The sequence below is a fragment of the Chamaea fasciata genome, unplaced genomic scaffold (genome assembly GCF_029207755.1).
Source record: "Chamaea fasciata isolate MVZ Bird 193981 ecotype frontalis unplaced genomic scaffold, bChaFas1.0.hap1 SCAF_5, whole genome shotgun sequence".
Classification (NCBI taxonomy): Eukaryota; Metazoa; Chordata; class Aves; order Passeriformes; family Sylviidae; genus Chamaea; species Chamaea fasciata.
The window spans coordinates 51,428,539-51,454,629 of record NW_027094090.1 but is presented as its reverse complement, the minus strand read 5'-3'; the positions used below and the strand labels follow the sequence as shown (position 1 = coordinate 51,454,629).

The window sequence follows — 26,091 nt, the reverse complement described above, 5'->3', positions numbered from 1 at the left end:
CAGTTCAGCTCCAGGCCTATTGAACTTACTGTACTGGAACTGAGCAAGACGTGCACAAGCCAAACATGAGCACTACTACTGGACTTGTAGTGATTTAAAGGTGCTTCTTTGCTCAAACGCATTGCTGGGGTGGCTCTGCTTATTGTACACGTAGAGATCAAAGTCTAAGCAGGGCCTCTCAGCAGGCTTCTTAATGTCAGAGTCAGGGCTGTGTTTGTCTCAGATACCTCCACAGCAGAAGGGCTGGAGAACAATGAAAAGCACTGTGATTTCCCTAACACCTTTACAGCAAAGCAGGTGCAGCACTTGTTGATGTATGGATTCTCCTAATTATACATTTATGTCACTTCCATCACAGTATCTTCCAGGAGCATGGCCAAATGCTCCATTTCCTTGTGCTGGTCTTGCATGCCGAGTGTTCCCACACTGTGGTATTAGACATTAGTGCTGTTTCTCCCACACTTCCAAGGAAGACATCTGTGGTTATGGCTGGCAAATGCCAACTTAATTGTTGATTATCATGGTAATGTAGTCAAAGCAGTCTCGTTCTGCTGAGGTGGGAGTTACTTCATTAAATACAGCCCTTATGGCTATTAGGATTTGTGAGGCCTAGACGTGATGCCTCTAATTTATTGGTGTGCCAACTGGAGTCAAATGAAGGAAACGTGGAAAAAACAACAACAACAACAACAACAAAACCCCACCCAAAACTGTATGGGAAACCTGAAGATTTGCCAACATTGAGAGAAACTTCTACAGACCACACCATGGCCTTTGGTCTTTCCAGACAATGCATCTTTCAACTGCAAGGTGGAATCACTTTAGAAGGTGAAATATCCATTTGATCCCAGAGCTGGGATGTGAGAACAGCATCCTTGGCATATTTCACCGAGCCTCCTGCAATCACTTCTAGCAGAAAATAAAAGGTTGATAATCATTGTTGATAATGTAGATCTTTAAAAAATATGAGGGACCCTTTGAAAACACAGGATCCAGGCAATTAAATCTGTTTCACCTCTCTTCTTTCTGAGTGTAGCAGAAGTTTGAAGCTCCATGTCTCTTCTTCCATGCACTGTGTAACAACAACAACAAAAAGGAGCCCACCCGCCACTGCACACAGAGTAAATCCTGGAAAACAGAATTTTCAGGTAAAAATTAATACTGGAAAATTGTTTCTAAGAAAGAGTTTCTCCTCTAGGGGGTTGGATTTGTGTTTATAAAAACAAGAACCAGTTGCAATGATGCTGGCTTACTAAATAGACCCAGACCAAAAGAAAAAAAAAATTAGGAGGTATAAAGTTGCTGAAATTCATTTAATTACACTTATGCAGTGTAATGGGCTTGACAGGAAGACTAGCATAGTCTGGTTTTAATGAAAATGTTACTAGTTTTTATGACTGCTTGCACTTGGATTAATGTTTTTTATTGTTAAATATAAGTATTATACATAGGTGATTAGCATGATCTATTTATGGCAGAATTACATCCATTTTTTAAATTGGGTTCCTTCATTACTCATCCTCAATTAACTTCATTTTTTGTTAGCTCTTCTTGTTTTCTTTGAGCTTTTCAAGGCATAGTGGTTGTGATTTCCTACTCAGGGCACTATTTTGAAAGATGAACTGTGTGGAGCGATTTACATGTTTCCTTTAAGAGAAAACTTTCATTCATGTCTGTTGAAGTCCTTGCTTCCAGATGGTTCAAATATAAAGTAGCATTTTTCTTGCCGTGCCGCACTGTGATGGTTCAGTCACAACCAGGGGCTGTCAAGCAAATGGGACCCTGATTTGTTATTTCAGAAGTCCCTGCTGCACAATTTAAGGGTGCCAAGTGGGTCAAACACTGCAGCAGACAGTCAAGCTCCAATAGGAGTGACAGACAGTCATAAAGTTGCCATTTTCGTGGGAGAATTCTGGTTTAAAAAAAAAAAAAAATGATCCAAGTACATTAACCCTGGAGGAAAAAAAGAGATGCTTTAAAGAGTAAAGGAAAAAATGCTGAAAGTGTTTTCATATATCTATAGACTGTCAAGATTTTGGATTCATACACATTCCCAGGCTTTCAAAGCAGGAACGACATGAGGCTGTGCATTTGGAAGTACCAGAAGTTAGAGCTTAGCCTGGGGATGCAGAAGACCATTCACACTGGATAGCTCAAGTTCACAAACTGGTGATCTGTGCCACCTTGGATGTCATGCCTGGGAGTACTGGAGAGCAAAAGGTGGAGGAGCCACAAGTAATCTCATTGCTTGCCTCCCAGAATTTAGGCATCCTTGACACAGAGTTGAGATGAATGATGTGGAGACATGAGAGCCCCTACTGTTTGGTCTCACTGTGGGTTTGGTGGGTTTAGGGGATAAATTCCAGTCTCCGGTATCTTAGCATTTGGTATTACTGAAAACACGAAGGATTGGGGAATACCAGAGGGATTGTGTATTTTCATCCTGACTCATAAAGTAATTCTGAGTAAGCATTCCCAAAGGTTTCCCCAGTGTTTCTCACAGCTTTATCAGTCCAATTCCATCTCTCCAAAAGAAGACAGACAGACAGACTCCCACTAACTTCTTGTGAAGCTGGACTGGTCCTGAAATATGCTGCATGCAGAATACACAGCTGTTTGCTTAGAAGAATGAAAATAGCTAAAATCATATTGAGAAAGTGCATGGAGGCCCATTAATTGGAATTATTTTTGTTTGAGTAGTATTCATTTGATGGTTCATGTTTCTGGCTGTCAATTACAAACCAATGGCTAATAGAAAAGTCATAAAAGAGTGAGAAAAGCACAGGATCACAGGCTCTGATTATGTCATATAACCTGTGTGACAGGAGAACAAGGACAGTCTGCTTTTGGGATCAGTGAAATTATGACTACTTAACACTATTCATACTTGTAACTTACTTCTCTTTGTCCATTTTTAGGGTGGTAAGTTTGTTTTTGTTGGGTTTTTTTTTTTTTCCACTGACATACTTCAGGAACTAGATACAATTTTCATGCTCTCCTGTGGGACTTGTTGTGAAAAGGAAAGGAGAGGACTTGCTGAAACATTGCAGTGATTCCATCCCTAACCAAGGGACATTTTTTTTTTTTGCAGAACAAAATTATCAGCAAAAGGTAATTCTACACAGACTGCCTGTGCTAAATCCCTTAGTGTTCCTATTTATCTGCCTAGGGAATGTAAGACCGGATTCTTTTTTTTATCAATCCCACATTCCAGGGAAGCTGCGTCTTTGACAGACTACGTAGGAGCAGGACTTTTCCAGCTGGTGGATGCACTCATCCCATTAATTCTCCTTAAGTACCTATCCTGTCTAAAAATATTGATCCATTTTTAAGGCCATCAAAGTACGAGGGCTTTAAGTCATTGTTACTTCTCAGTGTGTTAGAGAGCTCTTTGGTTATTCATCCTGAAAGCTGCAAAGGCAGCAAAACATCTTTGTCAACTGAGGGGGTGAGCACTTCCATCAGAGTTTGAAAATCCTTCCTATCATACTGGTTTTTTCCCTTTCTTTTCTGGGGAGGATGATTCACTGAAAGGAACTGAACGTATTTATGTTCTTTCTTGAACTAAGATCTTGTCTAAGCCATCACCCTGAGGTTTTACATGTAGGAGGCGAGGATCCACAAGAAAACATCACTTCATTACTGTGACCACTCCAAACATCTTCACATTGATAACAAAGGGAGTTAGCACACAAGGTTTCTATGGTTACACATGTAAACACTTACAGAGAATTAAGAGGGTCACTTTTTTTTTTAAAACTAAAATTGATTCTGCGTGGCTTTATGGAAAACCAAATAAGGACCTGAGATCAAAAGTTACCATCTGAATAAATTTTATTAGGAAAATTTGTATCATGGTTTACATAGACAAGCCAAAATATGTGAAAGCCAGGTTGGAGGGGGCTCTGAACAACCTGGAAAAGTGGAAGGTGTCTCTGCCCATGGCAGAGGATTGGAATGAGATGAACTTTAAGGTGCCTTCCAACCCAGGCAGTTCTGTGGTTCTGTGATCCTATGATCTACTAAAACATCAGCAAAACACACTGTCATTATCCTCCTGGAGGTGAGGGCTGAGTGGGTGCACACCTTTCTCAAGCACTGTTCAAGCTACCCACAGACCACTTGATCACTGTCTGCATCAATCATGAGTCTCCCAGGTCTGTGTCTGGCAGCATCACCTGCAGCTATGTTCATAAAAACCTTCATTACAGATATTCTCCAAGCTGGGGAAATAATGGCCAGCAAAAACCTAGTTTTCCCTAGTTTTTATTTTTAGTTGTTGTGACACAGATGAGTGAAATGTGCAGTTGAGACAAATATCTAAATATATTTTTGCCCATACTTGAATAAATCCAAGGAACCTTGGGTACAGAGTTATCTGCATCTCCCACAGCAGCTCCCACCACAAATATAACATCTCAGTTTTTACAGTAATCACAGTATCTCAGTAACATCATTGGGATTAATTACTTTCATTCCCATTTCACAGGTAGAAAAACAGCTTTAAAAAGCCGTGTTCTTCTTTTACCTCAGAACCACTAAATGCATTCTAATTGCAAAACAAACATCTTTCAACTGTGCTACTGAATCAACTTCAACAAACACACCTCAGACTAAAATGAACATGTTTAGTCTTTACTGGTGCACCATGTAGCAGCTACGTGTTCATCAGTAATGCTGCAGGACAAATAAAAAAAAAAGTTAAGTTAATTTTAGCAGCATAAACAAGTCCTTAATGTCTTTCCCAAACTTATGAAGGCAATTCCCAGGGGAGTTAGGAACTGAACACAGGTTAGTGACTTAACCACTGGACACTCCTTTCTGACTAGCTGACCTCTGAGGAGAAATCCTGCAAAATTACCAAGAACCATCAGCTTTTCCTTGGTCTCAGCAGGACTCTAAGTCCTGAGCACTTGGAATGCCACAAACACAATCTGCATGATGCTGAAGCCTGGTTCTGATAAGACCACGGGTGTTGGTAACATTTTTATAAACCTGTTTGAGAAGCACAATTTTAAATGTATTGTACATCATTCACTTAGTTATGATATATTTTTAATTGCTATTGCAATAACATCTGGAAGCCTTGGTCAGGATCTGGCCTCATTGCCCCCAAGCTGTGTGAGACACAACTGTTCCGTGTTGTAGCAAACAAGACCCCGCAGAATTCCTCGCCTAAGGGGAGAGGAATTGGGGACATGCTTCTGGCATCTGGGGCTGGCAGGCAACCAGGATGCTGTGGGATTGTCCAGTGGGCACGTGTCCAGCCGGGAGAAGGGCCACGGCATGAGGCTGCAGCTGAAAACAAAACCTTCTCCCAAGTCTGCTTTCACACATGGCCGCACGAGGTGAAGCCAGTCAGCTGCGGGGCAGGCACACAATACTTCTCTGTGACCTCAGCTAATCCAGCCTGCAGGTTGTCCAAGCAGGAGATGCTTGGGAAGAGCAGGAGGGTTGGCCTTCCCTGCCAGGGAGACATGGGAGCATCACTTGGTGCTCGAGATCTGACAGCAGTCATGTCCTGCCAGGAGGCAAGGCACCAGCCTCCCTCCAAAACAAAAGCTCAGAATCTAAGAGAAAAGGTTGAACACCCAGCTTAAGAAAACAGGGCCAGGAAGGGGCATGGCTGATAAGAGAAGTGGGTGTATTTCTGGATGGAGATGGGAGCTCAATTCCCAGATATGCCCTCAGGCAGTCTATACCAGCAAACACTCCAGTAAGCTGTACTTGTAAATATATATTTTCACTTACTCAAACTGTAAACAGTGATGACAGCTGAGAGAAGAGCAAAGATGGGTAGGAGGGAAGAGAAGAGATATTTTTTAAATAAATTTCTCAAGAAGAAATTAAGTTGCCAATCTCAGAACTGGTGAAAAAGTGTACTGGCATCAAACCAAAACCCAGCTCCTGTGTAACACATGCTGAAAATCAAGGTTCATTGTTTTTTCACTGAATGAGATCATTTCACAAAGCATTGGAGTATTTTCAGGTCAGGGCCAGATCCTCACAGTGATACAAGCCAGTGGGATGACTCAGTGCTGCTAAACTACAGAAGATCTGGCCTTCTAGACAAAATTTAGATGCTTGGATCATCAGAGAAAATGGACTTTCGAGGCCTTTAAATCCTTGTTCCTCAGATCTTGTGGATAGTATTGTTAGATCTTATGATTCCACTGTAATGATATTATGCTTCAAGTCATAGGCTTCCTAGAGAAATTACATGAGATTTTCACCTTGTAATAAATACACCATACATCCCAGTCTTCCCAAATTCCTGAAAAAGATTTGAATCAGAAAAATCAAATCAATTAAATTCAAACCATGTGGAAGGAAGGCCTGTTCATTTCAACCAATTAAAAAAATTGTACTTCTAAACATATTTTTGTTTGTTTATCTGTTTTAAAGTTCAAGTAAAATAAGCTGGTTTTGATCTGTTCAACTTAACCCAAAATATTTTCAGATGGTCAACTTGTAAATTTTTTGACATTGACTCCTGTTTTTTCATGCCAGATTCATGACTTTTATCTCTTTGAGACTCCCTTGGCTTTTGAGTGCCTCTTCTCAATTTTAATTAGTGGTTCAGATCCCAATTAGGTTCTTTGTATCTGAGACAAGCTCCAGTGATTTATAGCATTTTACAACTCATTGCAAGCAGAAAAATTCGAGTACAAGTAACACCAATTTCTTCTGTACACTTCAAATAACACCGCCTCAACTTGGCAGGGCTCTAAGCAAAAAAACTGTAGTAGAGATGTAAACCTCAATTGCTTTGTGAGAGTTTGGTTCAATTTGCTTTGCCCACCTGAGCTAAAGTGTTCAGGGACTTCTCTGGGGTAAGAAAGTACCTGCTTAACAACATGTGAAGTGGGGGGACTATGTTTTGCAGCTCTTCTTTGTTCTGTCAGCTGTTGTGCAGAGATGGCAGAGAGGAAAGGAACATTTTTGTATAGTTGCTCTTGGTAGAGGAGACACCGGGGGAAACTGAGGCTGTGGCAGAGGGAATGAAGCACTTGTTGTGTGCTGCACAGGCCAAGAGGCTCCAACAAAGATAATGGGGCAAAATCCAGAAGTGTTTCTTCATGTCACGGTAGCCTATCTCACCCATTTCCTAGCAATTTCTGTAATATGTGAGTCTGATGTGGTGATACAGCCTGTGTGTCTTTCTCAAAGTCCCTCCTAATTAACTTTTAACTTGGCCACTGCTGAGAGAGGATCTCAAGGTGTTTAACTTTCACCAGATGGCCAGAGAGAAAGGATGGAAGTGCTATTCCTCCTGAGGGAAGTCCAGCCAAAAGAGAGAATCTTGCAGCCATCTGTATCAGGCAATCCATGCAGCATAAAAATTTAGGCATCTCTGAACTGCTGCAGGAGTTTCGGTTGCAGTTTGATTTTTTAGGAAACAGAGGAATCTAACCACGAGTCACAACACAGAACAAAATTCATTTTTGGTACTACTCAAGAAAGAGTGCTGCTGCAAGAACCAGCAGGTCCAAACCCAGAAGCTTCTCTGGCCTCTGCTTACTCTGGCTTCTTGTAGACCAGCTCTGTCACACCACGGGCCTCCTACGCACCTCAGGCAGGTCAGCTTCTCTCTTTGGCAGAAAGATTCTCACCTGCAAAACAGGAATCACTGGAGCACTGTTCAGCCTGGTGAGAACATCATGACAGTAAATACTCTAAAAATAACAAATCTCAAGTTTCCTGAAGCTGAAGAGAACAAAAGGGGTTGTCTAGAGCCACAATTCAGGCAGTTGCCTCTGCCAAAAAAAGCTCTAATGGGATGACAGGACATAACAAAGAAAAAAAAAAAAAGGGATTTCACCACCACCAGAGCCATGCCCTTTCCCAAGCATAAGCTGTACAACACAAGGACTTTGCAGCAGCACATCTGTATCCATTCTGAACAGGTAAACCTCTGTCTTACAGAGATCTTTATTTAAAAAACAAAATTAAAAACACTAGTGTAGATCTTGCCTGGGCCTACAGTGTGTTTGTCAGATTGAGTCCACCTGGAAACAACCAGAGGCTCAAACATTTATAGGTAGATGGAGCTGCCTTCCACGAACAGGGATATTGAAGGAGTGAAGATCCATCCCTGACAGATTCAGAGAGTCTCCTGCCCATGTGGCTGTGTCAGTGGCAAGAGGAAGCATGGAATCACAGAATCATAGAGTTGATAAGGTTGGAAAAGGCCTCTGAGATCACCAAATCCAACTGGTAACCCAGAACCTCCATGGTCACTACTAAACTGTGTCCTCAAGTGTCATATCCACATGTATTTTGAACACTTTCAGGGATGGTGACTCTACTACTTCCCCGAGTAATCTGTTCCAATGTTTTTCATTCCTTTCTGTGGAGAATTTTTTTTTCCTAATATTGCAGTCCCTGATTCTGCTTTACACCAGTGCCTATTTGATCCAGGCTCAGTTAAAATTTCATGGTTGAGCTGGTGCAACTTTTCTATCTGATCCTTTTTTAAAATGGGTTGATTTTTTTTTTTTCTCCCCACAATGAGAACAAACAGAATCTGAACTGATAGCAAGCAGATTAACCCACTGAAAAGACATTGCATCAGGGTTATGGTTTGGAATATTTGAAGAATGTGAATATTGATAGAACAGAATCAGAAAGAGAGGGGGCCCTTCTTTTGTCACTTGTGCTTAGTTTGCACAAGTTTCACTTTATCAGCTGCAGTGGAGTTTCTTCTGGTCTAAACCAGTGTTAGAGAAAGAGGTGAGGCACAGGGAACACCAAGAGCTGAACAATCTGGGCCATATTTAAGCACATACATTTCATACAGAGAAGACTGATGGGAAGGCATAAAGGAAAAAAAGTGCTTGTGAAGAAGCTAAATGCAATTTATTCCAAGAAATAAGATCAAAATAAGTGTTTGAGCAGCAAAAAGTTTATGTTGTATGCAAAGCATAAAAAAACCAGCAAAAACAAATCCTCCTTGGCATTTACTCCAGGGAATACCAACCAGGAAAACAAGAAGATAATTAAGCTTCTGCGTTGAATTACTTTAAAAATTCACTTGAATGAAAGCAAGCAGTACAATAATGAACTGAGTCAGAAAGCACTGTTCAATTAGAGGTTGAATTTAAGGGAGTTTATAAGAGCAACACATAACAAAGAACAACTTGGTTGGGCTTATTGTTATGGAAAAGGGGGGAAAAAGTTGTGGTGTGTTAAATGGCATTTATAAAATAGGAGGGTCTGGTCAAACCGATCCAGATTAATCCTCCCCAGCAGTTAGATCTTAAAATTAGGTCAGGGGGATGAAAGGAGAGCTGAGTCTGAACTGTTTCGTACAAAGGCGATGTGACATATGGAACATGTTACAACTAAAGCAGGGAGCACGAATGTTTTCAGGAAAGAAAATGACAGGGCACTCCATAAGGAAATTTACAACCATGGAAGCTTCAAAAGGAATACAATTCCAATTTATTTGTGTATTTGTTTAGGGGAGTCAACCACTGCCTGTGCTTCGAAAGATAAGCATTATTTATTCTTCTTTCCACCTTCTTAATGATGCTGTTTGTGGGGTTTGGTTTGTTTCATTTTCACTGGGCTGCAATTTTGCCTTCCCAGAACACAAAGGACAAGATCTACTAACATTTTAAGGGCTATGTTCTTTAGGTTCAACAGTAATGGTTTAAAGAACTCCATTTTTATTGTATTCTCTTCTGCTTATACAAGGAGTTTTATTAGTGAAGACTTTTCGGTACCAAACAAGTTGTTACTCAGCCTCCCTGCTAGGTATCTCAGATTCTGTCTCCTGAAGGAAAATATTGAGCACTAATCCAGAACTCCAGTTTCAAATCTTGAACCTGAGACTTTACTGTAGTATGAAAATTTCTCTTCAGCTAGAAACAAATTTGAGAAATCATTTATTATCTTTGTGTATAAAACTCTGTTTTCACTGCCAAAAATTGCAGGTTAGGAGGAAGGCAATGAAGTTACAATAGATTTTTGTGGAGTGATACCTGCATTAAAGGCATTTCTTCTGCTTGAATGTAGACAAACTAGTCTCCTTTCTTGCAGTAATGCTGTTTTTTTCTTCCACATAGCTGTAAACCAGAACAACCAGCTCCACAGTCTAAGCTCAATATTATTCCCAAATTTAAGGAAAAGGAAAGAATTTGATGAACTGCTGATCTTAGCTTCAACTTGGTGATAGGGCACAGAAAAGAGGACAAGATAATTTTGTTTTACCAGCTTGTTGTTCAGATATTTGTATATTCCATTTTTCAATATTGTTAGAGACCTGCCATGGAAAGATCTTCCAAAAACAGTCACACGTTCTTCATCCAGGTAAATCTGAAGCAGCACCACACAAGTCTGCAGAGTTATTTTAAGTCTACAGAGTATTTTAAGGCTATGCAAGCAACTTTTAAGCAGAAGACACAGCATTGTTTCTTAAATTCCTCCAGTTTATTTGGAATCATGCTGATTGTGAGCATTAACACCTGATCCACTCCCTATTGGATTTCCTCATAACAGCTTACCAGTACTGACATTAGCTGAAGAGAAAACCAAGCCAGCTCAGACTTTATGCCAGATTATGACCTCAGTTTCATGCAACTCAGTCTGCAGTCGCCTGCTTTCTGCGTGACCAAAAGCAGAGTTTGGCCTCAAGCTTTAATTCTTAAGAGCTGCATATACACAACTGTCTCCAAGCATAATACCATTTAATAATTTTAAATGGGAATTAATGTCCTTTTCAATTTTCCTCTAATTTCTAGCGGTCTAAAAATATGTGTCTTATCTTTGCTGCAAAACTCTAGCAAAGTATTTTGCTTGTAAACCAAATTTCTGCACATGCCCTCAAGTTCCATGGTCCAGACAGTCTGAATCCCCCAGGCTTGGCCTGCCAGGTTCTCCTCTGATTTCCATTCCCCTATATCTCAATCAAAGCCCTGCTGGAGGTCTGACATCCCAAACTGTGTCCTCATGTAAATGCTGACAAGAAAGAGGCCTTCATGACACTGTCAAGGAAGAAATTTCTGAGGCTTGAGGTGCTCTCAGCCCAGAGATGTTGGTTTAGGCTGGGATGGTGGGAGCACAAGACAGAAAAGAGGCTTCTGTGTGGTTTTGTCTTTTCTTGGGATAGCACAGGAGATATCTCCTGAATATGTGTAGGCTTCCCATCAGTTCCAGGCACAGGAAAATCTGCTTTCCATTGAAAGAGCCCTTTACTCCTGCATGTAGCTCAGCAAAGCTTTTTGTGTTCTCACTGTCAAAAAGGCCTGAGAACTTTTTATCCCCTTCATATGCAGTTATCCCAAGATATTGACTGACCTCTGACCTTTTGCTAAATGTTCCCCCATATGTTTGCCTCCCCAAAGTTCCTAAGGATGTGATTGCTTTGTTTTGTTTTTGCAGTGGGCTCCTTTCCATATTTTCTGGTAAGAGACTGCAAGCAGGTTAGGAAGATCCTTCACAGGTCTCAGGGAATATGCTCCCCAGTTTTCCAGCATTAGGAATATTCTATTGCATTTGAACACCTCAGAATTTGCACAGGAGGCACTTGCTACTCACCATACACTGCCAGTGCTGGTACCTAGTCAGGAATATAAAAGGCAGGGAGGATTGTCCCCCTCCCCCCCCCCTTCCCCAGCTTTGCTCCCATGGCTATTCAAGCTCAGCTTGCTCAGAACAACTCCTCCTGCAGCCAGAGGAGCAGGGACTGCTCACCCAATACTCCCTGCTGAGAGGAAGTGGGTGGAGAGGGGATGCTGAGATGACAGAAGTGCAGAGAGCCCAAGCTTCACCCCACTCTGCTTCCTTGCTCGCCAAAAGAGCTGGCTGGGACCATGGGAGAGTAAACTGCTCCATGAAAAAAAAAAAAAAAAAAGAAAAAAAAGGGGAAAGAAAAAAATGAGGATGAAGTAATTGACTTTTGCAGCAGAGCAAAGGGAGTGCAAGTGGTGGTGGAGGGAAGATAGGGAGGAACTGTGACTGACTCACAATATATTCAGTTCCCTGCTCCTGGGGAGATGCAGCTGTGCATCTCCCCTCATATAGGCTGTAAAGTTACACCATCATCCAAAGTAAGCATCCCTAATTCTCCTACTTCCTGAAGCACAACAGTGTTTGGCTCCTTTTTAATCAGGGATTTCTACTGTGCAAATTGAAGTCTAGGACCAGGCTTCTCCTATGTGCAGAATTAAAAAATCTTCCCTTGATTGTTTTGTCAGTTCCTGGGGAAAACTACTGAACTGTTACAGCCGATTTACATTGGCCTGATCCTTTCTTAAAGCTCATTCCAAGTTATTCTTAATTCCTCAAGGCACCTGAGATGTTGTGCATGAGCCAGCCATGGACACCTTTGGCGATGCTTTCCACATCCTTTTTCTTCCCTCTGCTTGCTTCCCAGTTACTTCTGACTTCACTCGAGTTAGGACTATTTCCCTCTTTTACCACTTCAGCAGAAAGAAATATGGCATGGAATTACTTCTGATTTTGGCCAGCTTTGGATAAGGCCAGCAGAGTCCGGGAAAGAAGCTGAAGGAAAAGGCAAATCCAGTGTGTAGAACTAACCTAGACCAGCCCAGACACCATGAGAGAAAGGTCTGAAGGCCCACTCTCCCATTTTCTTCCCATGTGAGCTTTGACTTGCCTAACTTAGGAAAAGTCACACAACCTGTCTGGGTTTCACTTTCCAAACTGTAAAACAGCAGCAGCCCTTTCTTACCCTCTGTTAGCAGAGAGGCTGGGACTAGATGATCCTTGAGGTCCTTTCCAACCCAAAGCATTCCATGACCCTGATTCTGTGAATTTTGATCCTCTGAGTAGGATCCTTTTGTGAAATGTATAAAGTGTGCATCTGAAAAGAGGCGACCAAAAGTCTGCTAAAACATTACTCTTTCCATTCCTGGTTCTCATACCCTGAGAATTACTTCAATCCTGCCCTTCTATAATTCTTTTCACAACCAGAATTTCTTCAGTAAGAAGGGATTTATAAAAAGCCATTCAAGTTCCTGACTGTAAGGAGAGGTGAGGTCAGCTGTGGCACATCTCATTTGCCTCCTTCACATACCCAGTATAAGACTTGGCTTTTCTGTCAAATATCTGGAGATCATATGCTTGGTGAGGAACAGCATGTGTAAAAATACTCCCAGCTCTAAAATTCCCCTTTCAAGGATTTTTGGCAAGGGGGAGCAGGGAATGCATTGTGTATCAACAGCAAAATGGCATCTGGATTGAAAGATAAGAGAAATCACCATGGTTTCCAAAAACCAAGGCCATTTTCAGATGAGTTTTGGCCCTGGCAGAGGTGCAGAGCTTGCATTAGTACAGTGGGAGAACACAGAAATCATGCCTTGACTTTGGAAAGGCTTCTAGACATCCTATTTTGCAAATTATTGGACATTTTGGATGGAAATTAGCAGAGCATTCAACCATGAGCTGAATGTGTGAGCAGTCAGCACTGCAGTGGGGCGACTCACAAACTCAAAAGTCAGATATTCTGCTAGACTGGGACCAGAATACTCTCGCCACCCTTGAACATGAATCCCCAAATACAGTCAAACTCATGGCGAAGTGTGAACTGAGAGTTAAAACTGGAACACTTCCACATCTCGAGAAGAATTGAGTGCAGGAAATTTCATCCACATGCACACCGGTGAACTGGGGGACTCCCAAGCAAAGCTCCTCTTCAGGCAGATTTCTACCAGAAGAAAAATGCAGAGGAGCTGGATTTGCCAGAACAGTCCTTACTCTCAGGACAGGCCTATGTGTAAACAATTTGCTATAAACTAATGCAAATTAGCAGGATGACTTTTTTGCTCTGAATGGCAATGGCTTTTTTGAAAGATTCACATGCAATGGGAAAAAACACAAGCCTGTCATAGGCACACACTGTATTTGTGAGCTCTTCTCCACTAAAAGGGCTCAAGGACCTCACTTTGCACCTCAGAGCAGCTCTAGGAGAGCTGAGAGAAGTTGTTGGTAGAGGTGATGTCTCCTATTTACCAGCAGATTTAACTGGTCAGAACAGAAGAGGTCTTTCTGTGCAAAACTCTTTTAAAAGGCTGACATCTTTTGCAAAGAAGCAAACTTGTGACCTTTTCCCCCACCAAAACCTTCCTGTTTTATCAGAAATACAAGACTCCTTTTTCTTTGAGAATGAATTTAAAAACATCATTTTAAGCTGGCTGTGAGTGAGCTACTGCACCTGTGCTAAGGGCATGGAAAAGGTATTAATTTTGCACAGCAATGCTAATTTCTCACCACAGTTCTGATGGAAACAATTCAGTTGCATGTTGTGTGTATGTTAAAATAAGGTTCAAGCATCAGCTGCTGTATTTGGTAACATTGTCATGCCCTGCCTCCCTTAGTGTACAAATCTTTGTCCAATTAATGCTGATTTCACTGAGTTCCTGTGGTGGTTTCAAAATATTTGGATCAGGCCTGGGGTCCTTTTCTTAAGAACGCTGCATCAGATACATTGCACCTGCGAGCCTAACAGGACTGGTTTTTTTATCAGGGGGGTTGTGAACCTTTGAGGAATAGAGACAGGCAATTCAGAGAGCAGCCTTTGATTCACAGAGTGGCCGTGGATGTATTTCTGCATGGATTCAGGGAAACCCGGAGTCACCGGCTTTGGAAAAGCAAACACAGGTGCAGTTTTGGGTGAAATGAAGCGGCTCTTCCCTGTCAAGGCTCAGAGCTTGGGACAAACTCCAGAGCAGCAATGTTGTTCCTTCTAAACCATCTAAACACTGGAAGGGGCTGCCTTCCAGGGAGGTTTGGTGTCCCCAGGCCTGGAGGTGCCCAAGGAATGATGGGATGTGGCACTCAGTGCTCTGGGCTGGATGACATGGTGGTTGTCAGTCACAAGTTAGACTCAGTGCTCCTGAAAGGTCTTTTCCAACCTTAATGATTTTGTGATTCAGTGATCCTATACCCTCAGTGCAAACATCTGTGTTCAAGGGTAACAGCAGAGCTGGCAGAAAAACAAATAAATGCTTTTTTTTTAAATTTCATGACAGAAATATCTCAGCTTAATTAAGGATCTATTTTAATTCTACCCGAACAAAAGCTCACCTCATTTCTAACTAGCATTCCCTATATTCCCTGTATTTATTTTTCCTTGTCGGTGCAAGTCTTGTCTGTACCCATGAGTCAGCCTTCGGAATACAAGATTTTTCATAATGAGACTCTAACACTTTTGAATTGGCAGTCCCTGCTTTATTCTGTTTCCTTGTTTGGTTTCACTGTTTTCCTTACTTCACAAAAGAAAAAGGAAATCAGAAGACGTTAAAAGCAACAGAAGATGTTTTCAGCTTCTGAAACAAGAAACCCCAGAAATCCTTTTGCTTTCAATGTAAAATCCTGCAATATAAGGATATATTGAAAGTCAAAGCTGAAAGTAGTTTTTCCTTTGAGTTTTGTAATATCAGAAAAACTAACAAATAGTGGTTTAAAACGTCTTCTTTTTTCTGTGGGTTGTTTTTTGGGTTTTTTTGTTGGTTTTTTTTTTTTTTTTAAATACTAAAAAAAAAAGAGTTGTCCAGTGGCAATGTAAAAGTAAAAATATGTCTGACCTTCCAGCATCACAGGGTCTCCAGGAGGCTGCTCTTTCATAGCCTAACAGGAGAGGGACAAAATTCGGATAATCTGAGAGGTGCTGCCCTTTCTCCTTCTTCTACCAAGTTAAACAAAACACCTCTGGCATATTTAAGTAGAACAATCAGGACAATCTGTTACAAGGCCATGCTTTAAGCCCTCAGAATTGTGGGGAGGTGAAAGAAGTGAGTTTCATCTGGAAGGCTGCTCTCAGCTTTAATTTTGGACAACTTAAGCCCTCAAAGCATCTCTCTGACAAAAATAAGAGGAACTGCAACTACTGCCTGATTTAATACAAAACAATTAATCAGCCCTGGTTGAGGCAAAGTAGGTCCAGGTTGACTTGAAAGGTTAATGGATCTTCAAACTATTTCAAGAAAAGACTAAAATGGAGTTTCCATGCTGCAAGGAAACACGAAACCCAGGCCTCTTTGGTGTGGCTTTGGGTTTGTTACAAACATCTTGCAGAGCTTGAAAACTGCTTTTGATGATCGGCCTAACTTCCCTTTCCTCAGCTTAATCCCAGTTTTCCTGATTGCACTCCTTTGCCCCACCCTAAAGCGAATGTTCCGTTTCCCCAGTGCTTACACTGTCCAGATCTTTGCCTTGGGTTTTCTGTCATGCCCTTTCTGCCAGCTCAGGGCAAATACTTGCACCTTCAAGGTAATTTCCTCAAAGGTCAGTTTCGCAACACTTTCAGTCATTTTTGCTTCTCTTTCCTGATTTTCTTTTTGTGTGGCAATACCTTCCAATTTCCAAGCAGTTTTCCCAATTTTACTGCTGTGCTACAAGAAGCAGAAATTCCCTTCTAGCTCTGCAATGAAATGCCCTGGTGTTTGTATTTATTAAATACTGTGCTTTCCCAAAGTTTTAGATCATTCCTGGGTCTGATCAGGTATTACTCCTTTCTAAGTTTCTTATCCCCTCTGTATATCACTGCTCAATATCAATATTTCTCCAACACACAAGTTTTTAATTTCCACTTCGGCTTTCATTTTGTAATTTTCTGCCAAGAATTTATTTCGCCATCTCCCCAGCAGAGATTGTATTTCTCTTCATTCACTGCTGTTTGCATCCCCTCCAAATTCAGCTGCAAATTTAATTTGTTTGCTGCTCAGCCCTACCGCAATTAACAAACAGTAATGAAAAGATTAACTAACACACAGTTTATCAGCTTAAATTATCCACTACCATGTTTTACTTCTGGAGCTTTCTATTCTGTTTGCAAATTAATTCTGAGAAAAAAAAAATATGCAAGTGCAAAGATCTGGGCAAATCTTCTGCTTTTTGTAAAATTAGCACAGGTTCAGTCAAGTCAAGCTATTTATTCAGCTATGGACATGACATTTAGATTTCTTTGTACTTTGGGCAGTTTTCAGAGTTACGCGGTGAATAATATGAAGAAATACTTCTGCTTTTGTGGAAATTATTTACCCCACTATAGCTTTATCTCTAGGATGGTATTGCTTTTATTTCCCTGTAATTCATGCTTTTTCTTGATAGATAAAACTTTCAAACAACATTACAGGTGGACTTCCCTCATCCAGCCACTGCAACATGAAAACCCCAATCTGTCTCACCTTGCAAATATCAGCTGATTTCTGTGTATTCCAGTTTCTGCTCTTTTAAAAAGGGAACAATGGCAGTATTGGTACTTTGTCAGTGATAACCAAAAGAAATACTTATGGATTGCTCCAATATCAGTGATGTGAGTACCACAGAATGGCCTGGGCTGGAAGAGACCTTAAAGGTCACTTTGTCCCACCCCCTGTCATGGGCAGGAACACCTTCCACTAGCCTGGGTTGCTCCCAGCCCCATCCAACCTGGCCTGGAACACTTCCAGGGGTGGGGCAGCCGCAGTTGCTCTGGGAAACCTGTGCCAGGCCCTCACCACCCTCACAGGGAACAATTTCTTCCCAATATCCAATCTAACCCTCCTCTCTGTCAGTGTGAAGCCATTCTCCCTTGTCCTGTCACTCCAGGCCCTTGTCAAGAGTCTCTCTCCATCTTTCCTTTGGGTTCCCTTCAGGCACTGCAAGGCCACAGTGATGTCATCCCAAAGCCTTCTCTTCTCCAGGCTGAACAATCCCAATTCTCCCAGCCTTTGCTCTCTCAGTAGGGGAAAAGCAGCCAGCTCTTTGAGGAAGAACCCAAAGGATGTCAGGGTCTATGCCTATAGTAATAAAACACCACAATCATTCCATAGAATTCCTTCCTTTGCAGATATAGAAAGTAACAAACGGACATTTTGACTTGACAAAACTCTTCCAACACACCAGGGAAATTGGGTTCCCAGCCTTCAAACCCCTCGTTTGACCTCTTCGATACACAGAATAATCAGTCAGCTGCTTAATGCAAAATGATACCACAGCAGTCGGGGCATAGACAGACAGGTGTAAACGTAAATATGTCACAAAAGTATCCGTGAGGGATGGGATTGGAATGGAAAAGGACTTCATTGTGACTGAGAAAAGGCTGCCTCCTGCTACAGCTGATTATACACCTGAGGATGTAGCTGGGTTGGCTGATACTGCAGCGGACATTATTAATAGTCCAGTCCCCCAGTGGGATTGTGAGAGGATGCTGGGGAGAGCCAAATGCCTCCAGGGAGCTCTCAAGTGCCCTGGTGTCGGTGGCGGGGGTGGGAGGTGCCAGGCCAAACCTGACAAGAATTAACTGTGCACAAGGTGTGAGGAGCAGCAGTTGTTCCAAAGAGTGAGGTAAGCACAGAGGAACTGCTCCTGACCTTTCTCTTGGAATCAGGCAGATATGTGTACAGCAGCCTCCTCCTATCTCCAAAAAAATACAGATCTATCTGTGGAAGGATCAAATGTAGGTACACACCTGCCACTGCAATCACCTGTGTGAGTCTACACAGCTCATCTGACAGTTCAGGGCACAGGCTGCTCCTTGCAGCAGAAGTGCTGTCACAAAACTGTCCCTCAGGAAAGTGTCAACAGTTGGGAAAGCTTTCCCCAGTGACCAGTAGGGTCGTGGTCACCCCCAAAGTGTCTGGGTTGGTTCAAAGTGCCAGGGGAGTTTTCCATGCTCAGGCGAGCTGCTGCCCTGCTGTGCTTTGCTCAGCCAGTCGTTTGAAGAAGAAAAGGAAATGTCAGTGATTCTGTGGGCTGAACTCCATTTCCATAAGAAATTAGGTATATACCATTCACTGGAGGTTACTGGGGCTCAGTGCTCAGATGCGTCTTCTCTTTTATAAATGGCCTTGAGTAATTAATGAATATACCTCTGAGCTGCTGCAGAGATGAAGAAACTTTGGTGGGGTCCCCCTCAGATGTGTCACTGCGCTCCCCTGCCAGTGTGCCAGTGGGAAGGATTTGTTTCAAACCCCCACACTGCATGTTCCAGTTTGGTTGCCCCTCAGGATGGGAGGGTTAACACTTTGGGCTGCCATCACTGATTTTGTCTCTGAATTCTTTGGTTTGTTAGAGAGCCTGGATATTGTGAAAGCGTTAGCTTCAATCTGTATGTGTTGAAATTTCAGTATCCTGAGAAGTGGAAGTGTTCAGGAGGGTCACAGTGTCTGCAAGGACATTCAGCACTCTGCAGCAATCTACCTTCATAAATCCATATTGTACAAACAGTTGATTACTATTCTGCAACACAGTGCAAACTTCCAGACACAGTTATTTCACATTCACACCTTTCTGAATGTTCTGAATGCTTTTCTTGTTCTTTACCTTTCCCATATCCCCCAAACCCCGGAGGAGGAGGGCTGCATTCCTTCCCAAAACAGTTATTAAGAAGAGGGAATCAACGGGGCAATCCATGACTTGGGAGGTTGTGGGAGCAGTGCTCAGCAAACAATGACAATAATTACACTTTCCTCTTTGGTAAAAGCCTGGAAAAGCTGTCAGCCACCACAAAGGATCATTAGTTGCTCAGTCTGAAGAACAGAAGCTGCTCCTAAATTTTTTTAGAAAGTGCCAAACACTTCAAGCTGGCTTACATAAATCATGTGGGGTATTACAATGCTGAATGTAAAACTCACCAGTCAGTCTTCCTTCTATTCCAGTTCCTCTTAGCAATTACTTGCAAGTAAATACTTGGGCAGTCTCTCACAGTGCTAGGATTTCATGCTTTCTGCAGAACATTTTAAATTATGTTTCATTCTTTCCCTATGTGGAATGTTCAGAAACTGACCAGAATAAAGCTATACACACACAAATCACCACAAACAAAAATAAGTTTTTTCACCACTACACAAAGTAGTGAGTCTGAAAAGAGCAGAAAGTGGTTTTCCAGAGTTTATAAGGGATTGAATTTATCGATGAAAGGAAGAGATAAGCTTATTTATGTCTCCTAAATTTAGACCTTCCCTGAGCCACCTAGCTCAGACAGCATTAATACCCTGCTAGAACTGCAGTGATAGGCAGGAATACAAACCATTAAAACAGAGTAAAAATAATCCACAGCTGGGAGATCAACCAGCTTTGCAATGCATGAGCTTTTCTTTTCTGTGCTGTTTGCTTTTCTTCTCTGAGCCACAAATGTCAGCAATCTCCAAGTCAAACTTGCTTAGTGCAAGCCAGCCACAAACATAGCCAAAATGAAGTTTTGTCAGGAATTTATATGTGGAAAATTCTAAGAAGAACCATGAAGAACAACAAAAATATCTCACTAACATCAGCTTACCAAGAAAAAATTATCTTTGGCAAAATCTTTCCACCTGAAATGAATAATCTGAATAAGGAAAAAAAAAAAAAAAAAAAAAAAAAGAACTATGAAAGAAGAGAAAAAGTCATGTGAAGGATTGAATTCCTGGGAGATTTTTATACCATTCTCCAAAATGCCAAAGGAAAAGTTGCTTGTGCTGAAGTAGCTTCTGCTGAGGTCCACAGAATCCTGTGCCCCCCAGGAACCTGGAATTCGAGTCAGTATTCTCTCAGACAGGACACATATGCTAAAACCTTGCCTCCAATCGAAGTCCCTTCTATAGATAATTAACTCGCTGGTCTGCACTGAGTAAGCACTTGTTCTGCTTTGTGAATTGCATTGTGGAACTAGTGGAGGCATGGCCAGAAACACCAGAATTATTTGCTTTGAAAATATGAAAAGATAAACATTTTAATTATTTACATTTTCCTCTCCTTTTTATGGATTTAACAACACACATGCCAAATAAATTTCAAATTATCTGTAGTTCAGACAGGCACAGCATTCCATTTTGGGCAAAGAGCCATTCATCAAATACAATACTCCCCAGACCTGCAAACAAATATACTTTTAATGTGTCTTATAACCAGATTACAGCCAAGGCCATAAACCAGCTGTAGTTTTCCAATAACAGTCATTTCTCCTATCTAGAATAGTGCTTTAGACACATTCTGAGGTACTGGACTTCATGGACCGCCTGACAATTTTTAGTCATGGACTGGAACTTCTGAACAGCACTTATGATCCTCCTAGGTTGGAGGAACTCCCTGGAAACTGTAATCTCACCAGTCTCTGTGTTTTCTGTCAAAGTTTTGCACCCAGAAAAAATATAAAGATTTGTTCTGAAACTTTTTTACTTTTGCAGCAAATAATTTGTGAAGCATAAATCAAACTACAGGTTGAATTTCAAAGTTAACATCTTTCCCACCAAATCCATAAGATGTTTCACATGAAGTTCAGGAAAATACTTTTCAACATTTTTCCCATTAATGGGGATCCTCCACAGAGAAGAAAAATAGCTCATTTTAGCTTCTCCAACTCTTAGGTCCTTTCTGTGTGCAGTGTGACATTAAAGAGAGCCTGCAGGAACTCCAGCCTTACTTTTCCCACCTCATCACCTACTCCAACTTGTGTATTTTGCTAGTGCCACTTAGTTTTGAGACTTAGCAGAGCAGTGACTGCATGCAGCTGCATGTTGGCATGAATAATACTTCTGGCTTTTGGGCTGAGCCTTGTCAGAGATTTGCTCACCGTCTTGTAGGCTCGTGTGTCTCCCCGCGTGTGGATTCTGGGCGCTGTGAGAAATCTGCTCAATGACATCTGTTTAATAATATTTTTACTGTTTTTAAAAGCAAATCCTGTGCTGAGGGAAGGCAAAATTGCACAGCAATTTTTTATCCAGAAAGGTCTGGGCTCTGAGATCCATCTACATTAAGTTAGTATTTATTCAGGTATGACAGTAATTGTATAGTAACTGAACATCTTCGATTTTCCACCCCCTGCCCCCCCAAAAGCAAAACATTGCTGCAAGCAACAGTCTAGATTTAGGTGAACTCATACTGTGACAAACTGAGAATGGAGAAAACACATTTCTTGTCCATAAAAGGACAGCTCACACATCCACAGAGGGTAGCTCCAATTTTGCTGCAGTTCCAAACTGTGAAGTGGGGACTCAATCTTGCAAAAAGGAGTTTAATTTAGAGTAGATAGAAGGTTGTACAGTAAAAGATTTTTTTCTTCTGTTTTTCCTTTGCCTTCTGAAACTGAAAATGGTTCACCCTCTTAAACAGAAAATGGTGATTTTTTTTTTTTAAAGTGGAAAATTCTCTGTTCAGGAGGGAGAGGATCCTTCCCCTCATCTCAGCACTGGTGAAGAACATCTGGAGTGCCTTGTCCAGTTCTGGGCTCCTTAGTACAGGAGCAAATCCATGAAAATCATTAAGGATTAGGACAACTGTACCAGGAGGAGAGGTGAGAGAGCTGGGGCTGTTCGTGCTGCAGAAGTGAAGTCCCAGGAGGATTTTACTGAAGTGTAGAAACACCTCACAGGAGGGATTAATAAAAATGGAGCCAGGCTCTACTCAGGTGTGTCCATGAAAGGACAAGAGGCAATGGGAAAAAATTAAGATATAGGAAACACTGCTGACAAATGAAATGTATTTTTTTTAAGTTTAAGGGTGGTGAAACACTGGAACGGGTTGTCTTAGAGAGTTGTGAAGTCTCTATCCATGGAGATATTCCAAACCTGAGTAGGCACAGCTCTCTGGAAGCTGTCCTAGCTGATACTCCTGTGAGCAGTGAGATTGGCCTAGATTATGTCCTGAGGATCCTTCCAACTCCATCTGTCCCACGGTCTGTGACTCTGTGCCTTCATCCCAGAGTGCCAGAGGTCTCTGACATGTGGTGGATGTGTTTGAAGAGCAGGAAACTCAAATTCAAGGCTTTCCTGAGTCACTTGAAGCAGTACTACAGTCAGGGTTTATCACAGACTATGAGAGTGTTCTAAGACGAGTTTTGTATTTTCTCCTTCAATCTACTACCTGTGCAGCAAATCTATAAACAGATGGGCTCTGAAGTGAATGGTTCGCATCTATGACTTAATTTTTTACGTTGAAAATTGATTTCATTTAAATATAAATGCAAATACCAAATATACAGGTGTCCAAATATACAAAGAGAAAAACCTCTACCCTGGGCAGTTGCTCATGGCTCTCAGCTACAAAAACAAGATGACAAAAAGGCTTCAAAAGAAGTGACAAATGAGCTTCTAGAATATGGACAGAAGGTAGAATTCGAAGGAGACCATGGGAAGCCATATAGAGCAGTGCATGACAAAGTACAAAGATAGGAATGGTTTTCCAATACTCAATCTTTGAACAAGATTTTTGCATTTTAGGAGATAGTGGGGAGAGGGATGCCCTCAATCTATCCTTGAATATTTCTAATTGATGTCATTTTTGTTTCACTTTATATAAATGTAATGAAGAAACTTCTTTAAAAACTACCAAAAAACCTGTCCCCAGTCCTGAAAACAACCCCTATAAAATGGTCTGTGGGTCCATCTGAATTCCCCACATGTATTATAGAGGCCTAATCACCACTCTTTTGCTTGACTGCATCATTTGCCTTCAAGATCCCTTTCCCTTACCAGAGAGAGAAAGAGAAGGAAAGCACTATTGAAACAGAGGATTGATTTCCTTCTTATGGTAACATTAAACAGAAGCCATTTGGTAGATATGAATTTGATGGGTCTGCGAGATATCAGCACACAAAACCTGACAACAATTAGCAAAGTCAGAACATTTCCATTTTACACATTGAAACAGTTTTCTACTCTGCATGATCCTGCAATTTTGAAACTAAACTTCTCTGTGGAATAAACTCTGTGGAAGTCACTTGGCCTCTCTCTGCTGCCAAGCCCTGGCCATACCATCCCAAGAACTAGCTACTTCTGCAGAGAAAGGGCTTAACTGATCCATATGCTACTATGCATGGAAAGGGGAAAAGCAAGGCCTAAAATACAGATGAAATATTGAAAAAAATGAATTCAGAAGAGAGTTGCACTCATTATAAAGTATAACAAATATCATCTTCAAAGTAACACACAGCCTGTATTTCTACATCTCTATAGAATATAGATGTATATGTGTATATATATATATATATATACATGTAATATATATGTATCTTTAAAGACATAGATTTTACTAAAATAATCCAAATTTTCATGTCTACAGCCTCTAGCAAACCTCCCTCTTGGACTGTTTTAACATTGACTCTCTGTTTCTTTGCAGATCTTACAGGTGAACAAGGTGATGTCCATCTTGTTTTATGTGGTATTTCTTGCTTACCTTCGTGGCATCCAGTCTTCCAACATGGATCAAAGGAGTTTGCCAGAAGATTCGATAAATTCTCTTATTATTAAACTCATCCAGGCAGACATTTTAAAAAACAAGCTTTCTAAGCAGATGGTAGACATTAAGGAAAACTATCAAAACACGGTGCAGAAAACAGACACTCAGCAAGACATGGATGGAGAGGAAAATGTGAAATCAGACTTCCAGCCAGTTATCTCAGTGGATACAGATCTTTTGAGGCAGCAGAGACGCTACAACTCGCCTCGAGTCCTCCTGAGTGACAACACGCCTCTGGAGCCACCGCCGCTGTACCTCATGGAGGATTACATCGGGAATTCCGTGGTGGTGAACAGAACCTCCCGGCGGAAGAGGTACGCGGAGCACAGGGGCCACCGGGGGGAATACTCCGTTTGTGACAGTGAAAGTTTGTGGGTCACGGACAAATCCTCCGCCATTGACATCAGGGGACACCAGGTGACTGTTCTGGGAGAAATTAAGACAGGCAACTCTCCGGTTAAGCAATACTTTTACGAGACGAGGTGTAAAGAGGCCAAGCCCGTGAAAAATGGCTGCCGCGGCATTGATGACAAGCACTGGAACTCCCAATGCAAGACATCCCAAACTTATGTCAGAGCACTGACTTCAGAAAACAACAAACTGGTGGGCTGGAGGTGGATAAGGATAGACACCTCCTGCGTGTGCGCCTTGTCCAGGAAAATAGGAAGAACATAAGACCTGCATCTCTTTGCTATATAAATTATTACTTTAAATTATATGATATGCATGTAGCATATAAATGTTTATATTGTTTTATATATATTATAAGTTGACCTTATTTATTAAACTACAGCAAATCTACAGTATATAAGCTTTCTCTCTCAATAAACAAGAGCAAAGGGTGTGTGCCTCTGCCATGGTCAACTCCAGGGTTTTTTTAGACTATGTTTGTGACACTGCTTGTCAGCAGCATACCGTAACCTTCCTGTAAAATCTGTAAAATCAGTATTTTTCATTCAGTATTGTCAAGCCAGTGACTGTCATTTAGTAAACTTGTTAAAAATCAGATCAATGCCAAGAGTTGTGTACATATTTATATTGCCTTCTCTATACGTTCATGTTTAAATGGATCTGCAGTGTTGACCGCTCACCGCCAAAAAAAAAAAAAAGGACCAAAATACGTGTTGTAGCCTGCAGATGATGTCAAATTTTCAGGTATCAGGTAGCCCTAAAATAAACTTTCTATGTATTATGCCAGTTTTGCCAGTGAAATGACCGTTTTCCCTCTGTTAGCATTTCAGAATGGCTGCTAGTAATCCAGGAACATCCATTTGTGTTTTGGAAGCACATTTGTTTTGCAACTGTTTCTAATGCTGCCAGTGCATCATTGAAAAAAAATGAAAAAAATCTGAAATATTTGTTGCCGAAACTTGCTGAAGCCAAGAACTGGTCTAAGTGGATCTTTAATATAATACATAAAAGATGATTTGTTGTGATCAGCCTCTTCCTCCTCATACGAATCAATTATCTTCTACTTGCATTGTTGGATCATTCTTCTCTGTCTGAGTTTTTAAATTAGAAACAAAACTGGTGGTGTCTTAACCTTAAAAGAGGCCTTGGCTTGTGAATTGTAGTAAAGAAAGATATGATATCCTGGCATGGATATCAAAGTCACACGCCCATACAAAGGTTTCCTTCTCCTCAGCAATCCATTCTCCATCATTCACAGGGGGGAAAAATGTGTTGAACTGCTTGAGAAACCTGTCACCTTTCACAGGAACATGAAATGGATGGTGGCTAAAATCCGTGAAGTCTGTAGTTATACTGAAGTTCCCCAGTTAACCATATGAGTTGTTGCTTAGGACAGACAAATGTGCTAGCATGTATTTACCTCAAACTCTTCTTTGGATTGTCATGTAGCTCCACTGGGGACAGGAATAATGACACTGCTTGAAGAGATGTCCCATTACACATTAGCTGTGCAATGCC

At 41.4% G+C, this 26,091-nt stretch overlaps 1 protein-coding gene across 1 annotated transcript in view; it reads left to right on the top strand.

The window, feature by feature from the left end:
- Positions 1-25,769, top strand: part of NTF3 (neurotrophin 3) — a 48,045-nt gene extending 22,276 nt beyond the window's left edge. The window contains exon 2 of the mRNA XM_066183653.1: positions 24,043-25,769. Coding sequence (XP_066039750.1) covers positions 24,043-24,837 — 795 coding nt within the window. The 3' untranslated portion in view covers positions 24,838-25,769. The remainder of the gene's footprint in view (positions 1-24,042) is intronic.
- The last annotated feature ends 322 nt before the right edge of the window (positions 25,770-26,091 follow it).